Here is a 17602-nt window from a genome sequence, read left to right as displayed (position 1 = left end):
GGACCACAGCAGCAGAAAGGCTGGCCAACTGATCTATCCAGCCGTGTTTTCTAAGCACTGCTTGGTATTCAATAGAGGATTCCTAAATTTTAGTGAAGAAACCCTCAAGCCCTGACCGATTTGGCTCAGTGGATAGAGCGTTGGCCTGCGGACTGAAAGGTCCCAGGTTCGATTCCGGTCAAGGGCATGTACCTTGGTTGAGGGTACATCCCCAGTAGGAGGTGTGCAGGAGGCAGCTTATCGATGTTTCTCTCTCATCGATGTTTCTAACTCTCTATCCCTCTCCCTTCCTCTCTGTAAAAAATCAATAAAATATATTTTTTTAAAAAGAAACCCTCAAAAAGTTTGCAAACCCAGATATACCAGGAAATACCAATCTTCAGAGCAGTTTAGACCTATGCTCCTCTCCCAGTATGAGTCATGTGATTTCCAGTTTCAGGAGATTACCTCCTGTCAGAAGTGGCTTATTATACCCCCTGGTATCCACACAGCTGTTCTCCAAGCAGATCAGAGGAGACAAGATCTGTGCACCTCCCTTGAGACACAGAAATTGTCCTACTAAGCACCATTCAAGCAAGAGTTGCCAACAAGGGTAGATGTTTGGGGAAAAGATGACATTAATTCAAGATGTAGTCAGTTGTTGGCAAGATGGTGTCTACTAATATACTCATTGTAGCCATTGGTGATATTATCAAATATGTAATTATGTACCCACCCCCTGCAATGGCAGCTGTTAATTACTCTTTCGTGAAAATATCATTTTCTTTTGGAAACTTCTCAGCAGAAGCCAAGGGACAGGAGAGCCCAGAGACCCAGATTTGATCCACAGTACCTACAACAGTGAAGTTAGAAAGTCAGAAAACCAGCTTTTTCTCTAGTGGTCTTCCTCGGCATTCTTCTTCCTAAATCCATCCAGTGATGCACATTTCATTCCACAGAGGGTGTATCTTCATCACATTGTCTGCAGATGAGCAGGCTCAGGCTTCACTTCTCAGGGCATGCAGAGGGCTGCCTTTAGAGGAGAGGTGTCCTTGGGCACCTAGGTTCTTTGCCATCTTTCTGCCTTGATTTCCCACCAGTTCAAAGGAGGAGTCAAGTTGTCCATCTTCTACCCAGAATTCGTGTCCAGTATTTATAATTCTCAACTTTCAACTGTTTGGGAACTCCAAGAAGGAATCCAAGTCCATCTCTCTAGGGTAGCAAGTCCCTCCAAGAAGCAGCTATGATCCTGCTGTTTAATCCCTTAGTAATAGGAATACAATTGCATCCTCACCCTCTTATTCCCTCACATGCTTATGGGATGAACTATCATAGGCACTAATATGTTATTGTACTGTTCCTTCCAGGTGAGGTATTTTCATTTCAGCAAGAAACCTTCAAATATAACTTCACCCAAAAGAGCAGGTCTAGTAGAGGGAGATGATTAATTTTTTAAATATATTTTTATTGATTTCAGAGAGGAAGGAGAGAGAGAAAAATATAAACATCAGTGATGAGAGAGAATCATTAATTGGCTGCCTCCTGCACAACCCCCACTGGGGATAGAGCCTGCAGCCCAGGCATATGCCCTGACCAGGAATCGAACCATGACCTCCTGGTTCATAGGTTGACACTCAACCACTGAGCAACCCTGGCTGGACAAGGGAGATTATTTAGATGCTCTTCAAATCACTTGCCAACTTTGCCTGCATGAAAGACCAACCCTGGTCAAATTCAATGATTTTTCCAAGCTTTTTCTCTTGTTTTGAAAGTTATCATACAGTTACTTCTGAAGTTGAACAAGATGGGACAATATTGATGCCAAAGCCAAAAGTTGGATGATGCTTCCATATAACAGGTCACAATGTTCTTGGCTTTTCATCATTGGCCAAGGTTCCTGTACCCCCAGACAACTGTGTGAACAGAGACTTGGTGACTGGCAGCCTCATGTTTACCCCCTCTGAATAGAAGACCCTCATGAGATGTTCACTTGAGTGACTGTTATTCTAAACTGAGACATATCTTCTTTTCCAGAAAGCAGCCAAGTCATTCATGTCAGCTCCTAACTCTCAGTGCTTTTTTCAAATAGGATTTTTCAGAAGTTAAAATGCTACAGGTTATGAAGTTTCTGCTTATTTCAAGTTTTGTCTTTTAAATATGTGTTTGGGAAATGGACCTTTACCTAGATTAAAATAAACCTGACCCTTTTCTGTCATGAGCCAGTCTTCAGAATTCTCACTAACAAAGAGCATTCAAGGATGTTCGCTGAACATCATCCAACTTTTCGGGCAAGGGGACGAGATAAAGAAGCATCTAAAGTTTGGATTGACTTTCCCTTCATGCCCTTTCCTAGAATGGATGGGGCCATCCATCCATTCTTTATCAGGATGCTGCTTCTGTCTATGAGTGGTTGGGGATTTCCCACCTCACTAGTCATCAGTGACTATGTCTCACTCCCCACTCATCCCTAGCACCCTGCATGGCACCGTTAATGCCAGTTCTATCAAAGGTGTGGGAAAACTCTCTTTCTTGGGAATTAGCTAATGCATTTCATATCCAGGTCTCAGAGTCCATTGCGGAATACAGAACTCCCCCTGTTCCACTTGCAACAATCAGTGTCTTCACACTCTCACCAGCACCCTCTCTTCAACTACAGCCCAGGCCCGAGAGAAGCTCACATAATTCTTTCTTATATACAAACCACCTCAAAAGACAACCCATTGGCAAGTAATTGAGCAACTTGTTTGCTTGTTTAAACCCATTAAAAACTGATACATATATCTTTGGGATGTGATCAGGTCTGCGGCACTTGGTAGGTCTTTACTGAATGGCATTGAATGATTGAATTGGACAAAGGGGCAAGTAGATCCACAGTTGCTTTCTACCTGCAAGTGTCCCGGTTGTAAGTGGTGATGGAGCCCTTGAACCTAATACAGGTGGGGGAGGGTACAGTCAGGTGGCTGTTGGGTGCGGGTGAAGGAGGACACCAATGCTATGGTTTGATTTTAGCAGTTACCCACTGGAGCCTGTACAAGGGCACCTCCCACAGAAGTCAGCAGGGATGCATGGTGACCCCTCCCTGGAAGCTCTCTCCTCAAAGCCACTAACCAGACACACCAGTTAGACTGAAGCCTCTGCTGCAGTAATTCCTTCTCCCCAATGTCTGTCATTTGTTTTGTGTCATTAGTTCATGTGATTTGGGGTTTTGGTTCTATTTTATTATGTGTTATTATTTGTTTTGGTTTATTGATTTTTACAATTTTCAGTTTATTTTTGGAGATGAAATGGATGTTCTTTGTGAAAGCTGAGTTCTTTGTTTCTTTCTTTTGCCCGTGGCTGACTGCATGCTCGCTATTGATGTCTTGTTCCTGGTTCTTGAAAATGACCATCTTGTCTGTGAAAGGAGGAGCTGCAGCAGGCTTGCTTGATCAGAAGAAAGGGAAGTTTGCTTGGTTTAGTCACTCCACAGAAACCCATGGTAACGTTCCCTGTGCTCTGTGTGTTAATGTGTGTTGCTACATACCGAACTGGATGGGAGGGTATTTTTCTTGATGGCTTGTGATGCTGTGGTCATGTGTGTTTATATGTGTGTGTATATTTGTATGTATGTTTGTGTTTTTATAGGGGGGTGGAACTCTGTCTCACAGCCACTGCCTTGTCATCTCTTTGTATAAAGTCAGCGGACGTAATAGTCAGTAGCTAGTCCTTGATGGAATCTTTCCTTTGAGTAGTGCCAGCCAAGATTAAGGTCACTGTAAATGCAATCTTGGTACTGGTACAGGCAGTGCCATAATTTAGAAGATAATATGGTTCTTCCTAGTGCCCAGGCCTGCCTACTCCTAATTTGGTTGTCTTTCCATGCCCAGCATCACCACCATCACACCACTCCACACCTAAGCGGCTCTCTGGGGGAAGCATGTCATGGAAAGTCAGAGAGCTTTCTGTACACAGCTCAGCTCTTTAAATAACGATGTCAGAAGAGTTAAAGGAACCTCAGTCAGAAGTATCTGGAGAGAAATGGATTAAAAGACTGAAAGCTCTTCTATTATATTACTTCTTCATTAACGTGGATGGACTAAGGAATTCTCAAAGTCTTACCTTTCCAGTTCCCAGGGCAAAAACCATCCCTGAGGTCTGGTCTTGCTCTCCAGCTCCCTCAGACCTTGGGCTGCAAGGAGAGTGAAAGTACTGTAAATTTCAACACTGTCCTTTGGCTATTCACTGTGTTCTGATGATGTCCCCATAGCCTGATTTGGCTTTAAGAACCTCATCTGGTCCTAGAGTGTAGGAAAGAGAGTTGGTCAACATGGGGACAATCTAATGAGCATGGTACAGAGGGTCTGACGCTTGTGCTCCAGTCCAAATCCCACCCCAAACTCTGTGTGACCTTGGGCATCGGTCCCTTCCTTAGACCTCGTTTTCCTGTCCTGTGAGGTGAAGGTTGGGACAAGTTAGAGCCAGATAATGTCTAAAGTCCCATCCAGCTCCAAGTGTCTGTAAAATGGCATCTAGATTTCCTACTACCCAACTTTATTGAAAATAGCCCTAAGGTGGACAGGTTGCTCAGATGTGACAGTCAAGCACATGGTAAATCATGGGCTTTCTCTTTGTATCTTTGGTGTTCTTGAACTGAGTCTCTTCCCACTCGCCCAGCTTGTGTTCATCCACAAGAGAAGAAACGGGGAATCCATATAACCAGTAGAAGTCTTTTCCTGGGCTGTCGTGGCCCGATGGGGACTTGTCACATGGTGCCACATCACCTGATGCCACACCCTCACTAATGCAGATTCTCTGGCTGCTGAGGGCTACTGGTTTTCTCCTCACATGAGGAGTTGTGTCCTGCAATGAGAGCTGAACCAGAGCCCATTCTGTGAACAAAGGGTAATAGAAGTCAGAAAATAAATCTCTTGAGTTACATTTTTACTTGGAGTCAAAAATAATAATAAAAGGAATGGCTCCTTCTAAACCATCAAATGTGTTCCAAGGAGAAAACTCCTGCTGGTTTCAAAGCTCAGCCCCCGCCACCTCAGGGAGAGACTGGAGATGGCCAGTAGGTCAGCGCAGGTGGAAGTAGGTGGTTGATATCCCGAGTCAGCCTGTGGAGTGGGAATGTCACGGCTGGGCTGCTGGAAGGGAGATTGCATACCTGCAGTCGAGCGTCAGGCCACAGTAGACTCATTGTGGCGACTCCTCCTTCCTGAGGGCTCTAGTGCCAGTTTGCGTCTCAGTGCTTGGTCCGCTCAGGCTCTCTGTGGCAGGTACTGTCCCAGGTGTAACAGCTGCGGACCCTGTATGCACAACAGAAAGGGTGCTTTTCTCTAAATCTACCTAGTAGTTCATGCAGGCAGCAGAAATGCCTTTTCTACAAATAAGCAGGACCCTATGTTTGGGAATGGAGCCCCTTAGAATTGGTGGGAAAAGGTAAGAGAAATAAAATATTTTCCGGAAAGATCCCCTTTTTATGGCAAGTAGTGGATACAAATGGAAAAGCTTGCACAGCTTCTCTGAGGGTGTCGAGTTGAGGGTGGAGAAAGGTTCAATGGTGAGTGTTTCGACCATGTCTCCTATAGGGTAAATGATCCGATCGCCAGGTTTCCTTCCACATTCCCACTGTTTAGAGTGTCCACAGCAACATGACCTACCCTAGATAAGCAGCAGGCATGTCACTCCCTCATGGAAATCCTGAACTTGGCCAGGGCAGTGCAGGGCCTCAGCCTGCTCCCAGAAGCACCCCCACCCTCACCAGTGGGTGCTGCTGGCTGCCCTCCTCCTGAGACTGGGGTACTGCACACTAATGCTCTTCTCTCCCCTTCTCCTCCCGCCCTCATGCCTTGTTCTGCATCCCTTTGACTCTTGCAGTGAGCATGCCCACAAGTGAGACGGAGTCTGTCAACACTGAGAACGTGGCTGGCGGTGACATCGAGGGAGAAAACTGTGGGGCCAGGCTGGCGTGAGTAGGCACTTCCAGGGAGCACAGGGGCTGGGCTATTCTGGGGGCCGGTAGGGAAGCTGTGTCCTTAAGTCAGAATGGGGAAGGGGGAAGCTCATCACTGCAGGGGGTGGGGCTAGGGAAGGGGGCAGAGGTCAGAGCACAGCAGGAAGCAAAAACCTGCTCAGGGAGCCAGAGCAGAGGGCTGGGGTGAGTACAGCCCTAGGTTGGTATTGAGTCTTAAATTGAGACGGCTCCTCAGTTGGATACTGAGCGCCTTTCCATCACATCGAGAAATACAGAGAGTGTGTCCGGGGTTGAGGGCGGCTCTGAAGCCTCTCTCTTCCCGGCCCCTCACCACTTTCACAAGAGATGGCTGTGTTAGGCTCCTGGGGCCGCTCACCTCTCTCCATTCTGATAAAAGTGACCTGGAAGGAAAGCATAAGAAAATACACTGGGAGATGATAAACATGGTCCATGTCTGCATGTCTGCATCTCCAGGTTATCCATTAGTGAGTTCATAAACTCACCTGTGCTCAGCCTAGACTGCGCTGGCTCCGCTAACACCAGCCCCAGCCTGCATGTCTAGGACTTCCCTTCCCCTGGTCAAGCCCCAGGCCCTGGCTTCCAGAGCAGACTTTGGCCTGGGATGGGGCGGGGCCAGGTGTGACAGGAACAGCTCGCAGGTGAGTTATCACAATTACCCATCTTAGTTCACTCTTTAAAATGGAAACTGGTAGTCCCTGAACAATGTGCCCCTCAAAAAAAAAAAAGGGGGGGGGGGGAAATGGTTTACCTGCTAAAAATAAGTAAATTGCTGGTTTCATTACTAGTGTCTTAGAAAGCGGAGTTCAAAGGATAAAGGCATATTCTGCAGGGGTCTCAGTGACTGTGAGCACGAGGCCTCCTCTGGGCAGAAGGGGCTCCTCTGTGGGAAGTGGGGACACTTCCTCCTGCCCGGCAGCACAGGAGCTGTCAGCTCCGCTGGACACTGACAGGCACCGAGAGAGAAGGCGCTGAAAGCACTATCTCAGATGAAACAAGTTTCTAACCCACTCCCTCACCCTTCCTCTCTGAAGTGGCGCAATAGTCTGGGCGAACCCATCCTTCTTAAAAAGTTAGTGAGTCTAAACGCAAGAATGGCCCCTGAGCCAAAGGAGAAGGGACTCGAAGCCTGAGCACAAGCCAGCCCTGTGACCTCCGTCTCCGGGGTTTGCGGGGCCTTCCGAGTCACTCGCTGTGGCAGCGGCAGCGGGAGTCTGCACCGCAGGTTTCTCAGCATTGCTGGGGAGCACTTCTCGTCCAAATGTTGTTAAAATATGGTGCTAATTATGTCTTAAGCGGCAATCCAAGCCTTTTTCCCTTCTCTTCTTTTGGAACCGTACAAAACAAGCAATTGCGTTTCTAACGTGGGCCCAGTCAGCCACACTAGAGCAAGGCAGAGAGCAAGTCTCCGAAGTCCCTCCAAGCTAGGCTTTTCTGAGGTCTTGACCCCAAGGGGGCAGAGAGAAGGTGGTTAAGGACCCTGCAACTCTAGATTTTGGGCATGGCCCAGGCACAGGTCAGGAGGGACGGGGACTGGCAGCAGGAGGCCACTGGAGAGCTGAGCTCTGTTGGGAGAACACGATGACCCCCACAGAGAGAGCTGGCAGTCCCTCTGGTGCAGCTGTCACTGCCTTGAGGACAGGCTCTGCAGCCTTCGAGAGCTCTGTAGAAACGGTCCACATTTATGTACCTACGCTGTGCATATAAAATGCCTGGTCACAGTGCCAGAATTATAACATGTACTTAATAAATTATGGTCTTTCCCCATCTCTTACTTCCCCCCACCCCCTCAGACAATGATGGGAGGAGACTTCCTGGTGGGAGAGGCAGTGTGAGGACAGGCCAGGGCCTGAGAGTGGGTGGTGGTGTGGAGGCAGTGAGGGGCTAGTTGTGAAGGAAGATGAGGTCTGGGCAAGGATTTATATGTAGTGAGAGGCTGGGATGGAGATGGTTCCTGAGGGGCAGTGGCAGAGAAAAAGGACCTGCAATGTGATATGTGAGGGGAGAAGGCAGGAGGGCGGATAAGTGGTGCAGAGGAAGGAGCCATCGAAGTTTGGAGCCAGGACGTGATAAGGATGGTGATAAGGATGCTGAAGTGCCTGTGAAGCAGGCCGAGCTGAGGAACCACGCAGGCAGCAGGATGTGGAGGTCCGAGGGCCGGCTCCGGGCAGGGCGGAGCCACACGTTTGAGGTTATCAGAATAAAAATTATTCCCGAGTTCATAGACCAGGGCTGTTCTTAGGAGAATGGAGGCAGAACCTTGGGACACAGACACATAGAAAAATAAGAACAAGTAAATGAAACAGGTGAAGTGGTGTTAGGGGTACAGATCTTTGCAGTCTCTTGGAAACCACTGGAGGAAGAATTTCAAGACACAGCCACCCACCGGTACACTCTGTCAGCTGTGTGCCGGGTGTGGAGCTAGCAATGGTGATGCATAGCAGTCAGTAGAGCAAATTGACACCCTCTCACTAAAGCGCATAATCCGGTGTGAATTTCACATTCATAAGTAAATAAGTCGTTAAAATTGGGGTAAGTGTTAAGAAGGAAGAGTAGCTGGAGTATGCGCTTAATGACAGGGAGGGACTTGACTTAGACTGGCAGGTTGGGAACAGCTGCTGGGGGGAAATAAAATGTCAGCTCCGAACTGAAGAGCTGAAGATACATTACAGAGGTGAAGAATGTTCCAGTCAGAGGCCACAGTGCATGTCAAGGCCCTGGAGTGGGAGAACTGAGAGAAGGCCAGCTTGGACAGTGCGACCTGAGTGAAGATGGAGACGAGGCTGGAGATGGGGCAGGGCCTGGGAGACCCCTTGATGGCCTTGGTGTTTGTCATAAGGCTGTGAGAAGTCATGGGAAGAGGAGCTGGTTGATTTGGTTAGTGTTGCATTCTTGACAGACCACTTTAGAAAAGCAAGTTTAGGGGTGGGGCCCATGGGGAAGCATCACACGTGTGCAGACGCCTTCCTGGCAGTTACCCACAGGTGAGATGATGGAGGTGCAGGCTAGAGTCACGTGTGGGGACGGAAAGGAGTGGAGGACTCTGTGCTCTGTGCGGTGGGAGCCGAGTCTCAGAGTGGAGAGGGGGTGGAAATGAGCCAGCACAGAGCGCTGACTTCACCAGTGGGGCCATGGAAGGGAGAGAGGAGAGTAGGATCCTAGAAAGAGGGGGCTTGTTTCATCATAGTAAAGAGATGATCTTTAAGGCAAAAAAGAAGTCCGTGAAAATGGAGGGGCTAAAGGCTCTGGAATGGAAATGGGAGCGCCTAGGAAGGAACTACTTAAGAAGAGGGAGTTGACTTCAAAGACAGTTTGAGACACCGGATTCACACAGGGAGAAGGAGCTCCTTTACCTCTGGGACTCACCAGGAGATGGGAGGAGAGACCTTCGTCAGGAGTCCTGTGGTCCAGCACTGATCCGCCCTGGACCTCAGCTGGCACTTCTGCTCTGAGTATCGGTCTCCTCCCCTAGGGAAGGAAGGGCTGGCCTGATGGTGCCTCAGGGTGCTCTCAGCAGAGGCCAGGGGTCCTGGGAACCGCTGCAGGGCTGGGACAGGAGACCACTTTCACCTCTTTCACATATTGGGCTTCTGTGTAAGATTTCTGGAATAAAACACCCTGTAACTTAATATTTGTGGACCATAGATCCAGCTCTCAAAGCCAACAGTCCTATAAAGAATATGGAATCAGAAACAGGCTCTGCTGAAGAGAGTCAATGATAGGAGTCATAGCAAATGATCTGTCAGCTCCTCCCAGAAAGTGAGCGTTAGGTGTCTAGGGACCTGCAGGATAGGACATTCAAACTAGTGAGTCACCAGGCCGTCACAAACAGATTGCTGAGCAGTGCGAATCCGCAGTGGAGACTGACATCGTAAATGTGCAATTGGCCTGCAGAACTATTTGACATAGTTTTTGGTAGGCTCTTTGGCCTGAGGGCAGCACTAAAAACATGACAGTGGTGTGAATCAGGGTGGGGTTTGCCAAGCGGACCCAGCAGAAGGCCCAGGCAGTGGGGAGTCTGCGTGGTGTGGAGGGCAGCCCTGACATGACCATGGGGCCAAACTGAGAACTGGAGGTGAAGTGTGCATTGGCCTGGGAGCCCTGGAAGAGTGAGTGGTTGGGAAGACCCAGTGAGGGCAAAGAGGGTTCAGGGAAAGAGCAAGAGGGGTAATAGAGAAGGAGACGCTGGCCAGGGATGGGGAGCGACTGCTTTCAGTACCCACTAGCTCCAGTCCTAACAGCCATGGGAGGTGTTGCAGCTACAGAGGTGAGGAGGCAGTCAGATGTGTGTCAGCCTGGATGGCACTGGAGTCGCCATCCAGGCTGACACACATCTGACTGCCTCCTCACCTCTGTAGCTACAATACCTGATTTATGTTAAAGGCAAATTGGGACAATTCTGGCAAATGCTACTTCACACAACAGGGAGTAAACGTATGGTGCTCATTACTCTAAGAAGGGGAGAGAAGCTGAAAATATAAATGGCTCCCAAGAAGTTCAAATATTTGTCAAATAATGACAAATGCAAATTGAGTAACTAAGCAAAACAAAGAGAATATTGGAGTTTTCTCTAATTTTGAACTTCAATATCAAAGAAAATCATGGTTTCCTAGAAGGTTTGTCTTGGAGGCCTGGGCAGAGAAAATATCTTGGATTGGATGTACCCCAAGTCCAATCCACTGGAACTGTTCTGATGGTCTTTGTGTTAAATTCTAACTTCCCCACCTCCCTGCTCTTTAAGAATCCACTTAAAACACTAGATAGGGTTTATAGGATAGGATAGGATAGGATAGGATAGGATAGGATAGGATAGGATAGGATAGGAAAGGATAGGATAGGACAGGATGGCATGGCATGGCATGGGATGGGATGGCCTGGGATGGCATAGAATAGAACGGAACGGAATGGAATGGAATGGAATGGAATGGAATGGAATGGAATGGAATGGAATGGAATGGAATGGAATGATGGGAAAAGCCATCAAGCCTTCCGAACAAGCTGTGTGCACCTCAGTGGGGTTTGAAGAAGCTGGAGGCTCTACTGTTCAGTAGGAGGAAGCATTTGCCACATGTGAAACAGCCCAGGGTATGGAGCGGTACACCCACCTAGTCCGCACCTGGCTTACTCGCATAGGGGACCAGTGTGACCAGCTTTCCAAACCCTAAGCCGGTGGTTACCTCCCAGGAGGTGAAAGGCTGCAGAGAGATGGGGCCCCTCTGTTTTTGTGGAGTGGGTCCCACTGTCCCCTCACACCTGTCAGGGAGAATGGAGGCATCAAGGCACTTGGGCTTTGCAAGACTTCTAACCTCCGCTCTCCAAGGGCTGGGTTTTCCTGGGTCTCAGACACATGCCGCTTGAACAGCACTCTCCCCTTCTCAAGTGCAAACACTTCTTAAGTAATATGGTGCTTAGAAGGGGATGAATGTTTCAGACTCAGAAAGCCTGAAATTAAGCTCACAATCCCCTGAAACAGCAACAACACGAAAATCAGTCTCAAAGAGTGGTCCAGGGTTATACATCGGAACATGTAACTAAGTGGAAAAGAAAGTCCTGCCCCATTTCCTCCTCCTCAGGATGTGCCAGAATGCCATGTAAGGACCCATAGCTGATGACCATGCCTGAACTCAGGCCTGGCCTTCATTTCAAAATCACCCAGCCCTAATCCTTCCCTGTGTCCAATTCCCAGAGTCACTTCCTTGGGAGATGTGAATATTCAGATTTCGGTTTCCATATGTGGTGGATTTAAGAACCCAATTTTCTTATGACTCCCTTGGACTGCAAGGGAGAGCCTTGTGGGGTCTGCACTGACGGGCACTGCAGAGGGTCATGGAGACGTTTCCGAAAGAAGGCCGAGGGCTGGCCAAGTTCTAGGGACAAAGCCTCGGATCATGGTCATCTGCATTGGCTTCTACAAGAGTGAGAACTGCCCAAAAACAAGCTCAGGAAAGGCCTGAAGGTGCCATGCTCAGCCCAGCCCTGCTGGAGAACAGAGCACCCTGGACTCCCCGCCACCCAATTAGCACCTGGAAAACATTTGTTTCCCCATTAAACTGTGACTCTAAATAAAATGCTGCCCGGGCTCCCTCTCCCCCTCCCACACGCTTTGTTAACATGTGATTAAACCCTCCAGCCCTGGCAGGCAGTCTTTGGAGGCGGGAAAAGGTTATTAGCTAACGGTTCAGAGCAGTAAAGGCACTTGGCTCAGATTCTCAGTGCCCCAGAGATATAATTATCTCATGCTCGATGGCTTTGCCACCTGTCACATCTTCTGGTTTAATTTTTTTAAATAAAAAACAATGAGAGGGGTTGTTTTCTCGCTATGCGACAGAGCTTGCTTTGTGCTGAGCTGGATGACACAGGCTTGCAGCAGTCGCCTCGCAAGTCCCTGCTCCTGTTTTCTCTTGACGTCTCTTTGTCTCTCCTGCTCTCTCCATCTCTTTTGCCACCTCCAGCTTGCATTTTGTGTCTCTCTGTGCATCCACCTGCAAGCTCGCCAGTGTTTGTTTACTCCCTGGACACCAAGCCTTTCTGACCCATTGCCTTCAAGTTTCTGTCTCAAGTGCTTGCACTGTCCCTCTCTCTCTCTCTCCATATATTTATCTCCCTTCCTTCCTCTCTTCTTCCCTCTCTCTTCTCCCATCTTGCCTCCATCCAGCTCCCCTGGACTCTCCTATGTGAACTAGATGGTCTCAGGGCCTCCTTGAAGGTTCACCTTTCAATGGACACTCCCCATACAGTGACCCTTCGAGTCAGCCAGCAGCACACCTGCCCGGTGCTCCTGTCCAGAGTCCCCCAGGCTTCAGGGCTGCACCTGGCTGCCAGCATGCTGCTTTCTCCTCGGGGCCCATGGCTTCCTTTAGGCCCAGGTTGCTGCCCTCGCCAGGTCTGTAGCGCCTTTCAATGCCCAGCTGGCTCTTGATCTCATCTTCACTTCATAGCCAGCGTTGGCCAGGCTCCTGTTCAGACGGCAGTGGGGTCTCCCCAATGTGGTTCTGCCGTGGCCTCTAGCTGGTGAGACCCTCCACCTGCCGAGAGACATCCCTGTCCTCCATGGCCCTTCCCAAGGTGCCTCCTGTCCTCCATGGCCCTTCCCAAGGTGCTCCCTGTCCTCCATGGCCCTTCCCAAGGTGCTCCCTGTCCTCTATGGCCCTTCCCAAGGTGCTCCCTGTCCTCTATGGCCCTTCCCAAGGTGCCTCCTGTCCTCCATGGCCCTTCCCAAGGTGCCTCCTGTCCTCTATGGCCCTTCCCAAGGTGCTCCCTGTCCTCTATGGCCCTTCCCAAGGTGCTCCCTGTCCTCTACGGCCCTTCCCAAGGTGCTCCCTGTCCTCTATGGCCCTTCCCAGGGTGCTCCCTGTCCTCTATGGCCCTTCCCAAGGTGCCTCCTGTCCTCTATGGCCCTTCCCAAGGTGCCTCCTGTCCTACATGGCCCTTCCCAAGGTGCTCCCTGTCCTCTATGGCCCTTCCCAAGGTGCTCCCTGTCCTCCATGGCCCTTCCCAAGGTGCTCCCTGTCCTCTATGGCCCTTCCCAAGGTGCTCCCTGTCCTCCATGGCCCTTCCCAAGGTGCTCCCTGTCCTCTACGGCCCTTCCCAAGGTGCTCCCTGTCCTCTATGGCCCTTCCCAAGGTGCTCCCTGTCCTCTACGGCCCTTCCCAAGGTGCTCCCTGTCCTCTATGGCCCTTCCCAAGGTGCTCCCTGTCCTCTATGGCCCTTCCCAGGGTGCTCCCTGTCCTCTATGGCCCTTCCCAAGGTGCATCCTGTCCTCTATGTCCCTTCCCAAGGTGCTCCCTGTCCTCTATGGCCCTTCCCAAGGTGCTCCCTGTCCTCTATGTCCCTTCCCAAGGTGCATCCTGTCCTCTACGGCCCTTCCCAAGGTGCTCCCTGTCCTCTATGGCCCTTCCCAAGGTGCTCCCTGTCCTCTATGGCCCTTCCCAAGGTGCTCCCTGTCCTCTATGGCCCTTCCCAAGGTGCCTCCTGTCCTCTATGGCCCTTCCCAAGGTGCTCCCTGTCCTCTATGGCCCTTCCCAAGGTGCTCCCTGTCCTCTATGGCCCTTCCCAAGGTGCCTCCTGTCCTCTATGGCCCTTCCCAAGGTGCTCCCTGTCCTGTACGGCCCTTCCCAAGGTGCTCCCTGTCCTCTATGGCCCTTCCCAAGGTGCTCCTTGTCCTCTATGGCCCTTCCCAGGGTGCTCCCTGTCCTCTATGGCCCTTCCCAAGGTGCTCCCTGTCCTCTATGGCCCTTCCCAAGGTGCTCCCTGTCCTGTACGGCCCTTCCCAAGGTGCTCCCTGTCCTCTATGGCCCTTCCCAAGGTGCTCCCTGTCCTCTATGGCCCTTCCCAAGGTGCATCCTGTCCTCTATGGCCCTTCCCAAGGTGCTCCCTGTCCTCTATGGCCCTTCCCAAGGTGCTCCCTGTCCTCTATGGCCCTTCCCAAGGTGCTCCCTGTCCTCTATGGCCCTTCCCAGGGTGCTCCCTGTCCTCTATGGCCCTTCCCAAGGTGCTCCCTGTCCTCTATGGCCCTTCCCAAGGTGCTCCCTGTCCTGTACGGCCCTTCCCAAGGTGCTCCCTGTCCTGTATGGCCCTTCCCAAGGTGCCTCCTGTCCTCTATGGCCCTTCCCAAGGTGCCTCCTGTCCTCTATGGCCCTTCCCAAGGTGCCTCCTGTCCTCCATGGCCCTTCCCAAGGTGCCTCCTGTCCTCCATGGCCCTTCCCAAGGTGCTCCCTGTCCTGTACGGCCCTTCCCAAGGTGCTCCCTGTCCTCTATGGCCCTTCCCAAGGTGCTCCCTGTCCTCTATGGCCCTTCCCATGGTGCCTCCTGTCCTCCATGGCCCTTCCCAAGGTGCTCCCTTTCCTGTACGGCCCTTCCCAAGGTGCTCCCTGTCCTCTATGGCCCTTCCCAAGGTGCTCCCTGTCCTCTATGGCCCTTCCCAAGGTGCTCCCTGTCCTCTATGGCCCTTCCCAAGGTGCTCCCTGTCCTCTATGGCCCTTCCCAAGGTGCTCCCTGTCCTCTATGGCCCTTCCCAAGGTGCATCCCTGTCCTCTATGGCCCTTCCCAAGGTGCATCCTGTCCTCTATGGCCCTTCCCAAGGTGCTCCCTGTCCTCTATGGCCCTTCCCAAGGTGCATCCTGTCCTCCATGGCACTTCCCAAGGTGCATCCTGTCCTCTATGGCACTTCCCAAGGTGCTCCCTGTCCTGTATGGCCCTTCCCAAGGTGCTCCCTGTCCTCTATGGCCCTTCCCAAGGTGCTCCCTGTCCTCTATGGCCCTTCCCAAGGTGCCTCCTGTCCTCTATGGCCCTTCCCAAGGTGCATCCTGTCCTCTATGGCACTTCCCAAGGTGCTCCCTGTCCTCCATGGCCCTTCCCAAGGTGCCTCCTGTCCTCCATGGCCCTTCCCAAGGTGCTCCCTGTCCTGTACGGCCCTTCCCAAGGTGCTCCCTGTCCTCTATGGCCCTTCCCAAGGTGCCTCCTGTCCTGTACAGCCCTCCCCAAGGTGCTCCCTGTCCTCCATGGCCCTTCCCAAGGTGCATCCTGTCCTCTATGGCCCTTCCCAAGGTGCTCCCTGTCCTCTATGGCCCTTCCCAAGGTGCATCCTGTCCTCTATGGCCCTTCCCAAGGTGCTCCCTGTCCTCTATGGCCCTTCCCAGGGTGCTCCCTGTCCTCTCTGGCCCTTCCCAGGGTGCTCCCTGTCCTCTATGGCACTTCCCAAGGTGTAGCTTTCTAACACATGCCTAACCTGACCTCGTGGAACCTCGTGGTAGACGCTGGTTATGTGAGAGCACCGGGATCTCCCGCTCCACTCAGAAGACACTGGATTTGTAGACTTGTCGGTGGGACAGGCCTCAGTCTCCACATTCAAACACACAAGCACACCAGAAGATGCTGACAAATAGGATCTCTCTTCAGAGGTGTTCTAAGTCACATCACGCATCCATCGGGTGCCCACAGATAGTCAGCAGGGGACATCGACTTCCCTGGCATGGCTGAGCACCTTTGAAATGGAAGGAAACATGTGTGTCATCTGCTAAAGTCCCCCTTTTCTCTTTCAGCCACCGGATCTCCAAGTCGAAGTTCAGGTAAGTGCAGTACATGCGGCTCTTCCTTCCCTCTGCCCGCCAGCTCTATCCCAGTGCCCTTCCAGGGGGTGGAAGAGTCGGGGGCGTTCTTCAAAGGGGGAACCGCCCTCTTTTGTATGGCTATCAAGAAGAGGTTTGGGGTTATATCAAGCAAATAATCCAGGGGTTGATATGTGTTGAATTACCTTTATCCATCAGTCTTTTTGGCAGCGCCATCCCAAGGAGGCTGTGAAGCCTAGTGTGCCCCCTCCCTTATAAGATGGAGTCCAGTTAAAGTCACTGTCATGTGGTTGTTTGCTGCTGCTCTGATGCTTCATGTCCAGGGGGCACAGTGAGATATGAGCTTCAAGGGTTTGGGAAGCACACAGGATCACCACACGGCTGGCTCCGAACTTTCCACAGGGGCTATGGTCTCCAGCCCCCTCTGCCTTTCCCGTCTCACCTTCCTCACTCCCCTGCACATACCCTTTGTTCCAACCTATGGAACTTGCATTTACTGGAATGTTCCCTGTCCTCTCGTACCTCAGGGCCTTTGCCTGGAACCTCTCTTCTACCTGAATCACTGTGTCCCCAGGTCTTCATTTGGAGAACTCAGACTTTTGTTAAGAGTCTCAAATGTCACAAACTGCAAAAATGTCTGCAAACTCCCCAGGGGAAGGTATTCGCTTCCCTCCATTCCCATAGTGCTTTGCTCGTAACTCTATCACAGCACTTACCATACTACACAGTAGTTATTGGCTCACATGCCTGTTGCTTTCAATAGGTTTTGCGTGCTCCAAGAGTATAGCGGAGTGCCAGCCCGGTGGTAGGCTGTTCGCACATGTGTATACTAAGGTTTCCACTACAGATGCAAGAAAAATGTGTCCGCACTTTCTGGTGTCTGATTGTGGCAGCCAATACTGAATGGAAGAATTATAGGAGAAGAGCAAGGAAATACAGGGGAAAATGGAGAGAGAACTTTTTTTTTTTAATCCCCTCCCCCCGCCCCATTCGAGAGAGAACTTTTGCAACTCAGAAGTAACCTTGTAGACAGTGAAGAGCCTGTTTTACTAAAAAAAAAAAAAAATTCTCTAAATTTTGAGTTTTACAAAGATCAAAGCATTCCTGATCATTTACTCAGTTTAACAATCACAAATAATGGAAGTTGAGCTTAAAAACTGGCCTACTCTATTTGCAAAACTGAATATACAAAGTTACAGTTTATTTAAAAGAAATATTAGAACAGAGCTTTTAGGAAAAATTCTGCAAATTAGTGACTTATAATATTAGGAATTAGTTACAATAAGGAATTTTGCAACATTTGGGGCTTACTGTTCAGAATAGGATTTAAACAGTTATGGAACAAATGATTCAGAAAGTCTTATGCAACTTGAAGGGATTAATCAGATAACCTGTTGGAGCTTCCAGATCTCCATTTTACAGAGTTCTGAAGTGGGTCCCATGGGATTTCTAGAATTTTGGAGGACTATCTGCCCCATGTTCAGTGAAATGTGCCTCCAGTGTTCCCTTTACTTCTGTCCCATAAGCAACAAGGCATCCATATTTGCCCCCATCTCTAATAGTCCATTTTTAAGTTACTTAG

General features: G+C 50.4%; 1 protein-coding gene across 1 annotated transcript in view; it reads left to right on the top strand.

The window, feature by feature from the left end:
* CACNA1C (calcium voltage-gated channel subunit alpha1 C) overlaps positions 1-17602 on the top strand; it is a 592062-nt gene that overhangs the window by 455693 nt on the left and 118767 nt on the right. Inside the window, exons 10-11 of the mRNA XM_054718756.1 lie at positions 5839-5929; positions 15994-16020. Of these exons, the coding sequence (XP_054574731.1) occupies positions 5839-5929; positions 15994-16020 (118 nt within the window). The remainder of the gene's footprint in view (positions 1-5838; positions 5930-15993; positions 16021-17602) is intronic.

This window comes from Eptesicus fuscus, chromosome 7 (genome assembly GCF_027574615.1).
Source record: "Eptesicus fuscus isolate TK198812 chromosome 7, DD_ASM_mEF_20220401, whole genome shotgun sequence".
Lineage (NCBI taxonomy): Eukaryota > Metazoa > Chordata > Mammalia > Chiroptera > Vespertilionidae > Eptesicus > Eptesicus fuscus.
The sequence above is the reverse complement of the archived record's forward strand: the minus strand, read 5'-3'. Positions and strand labels throughout refer to the sequence as shown.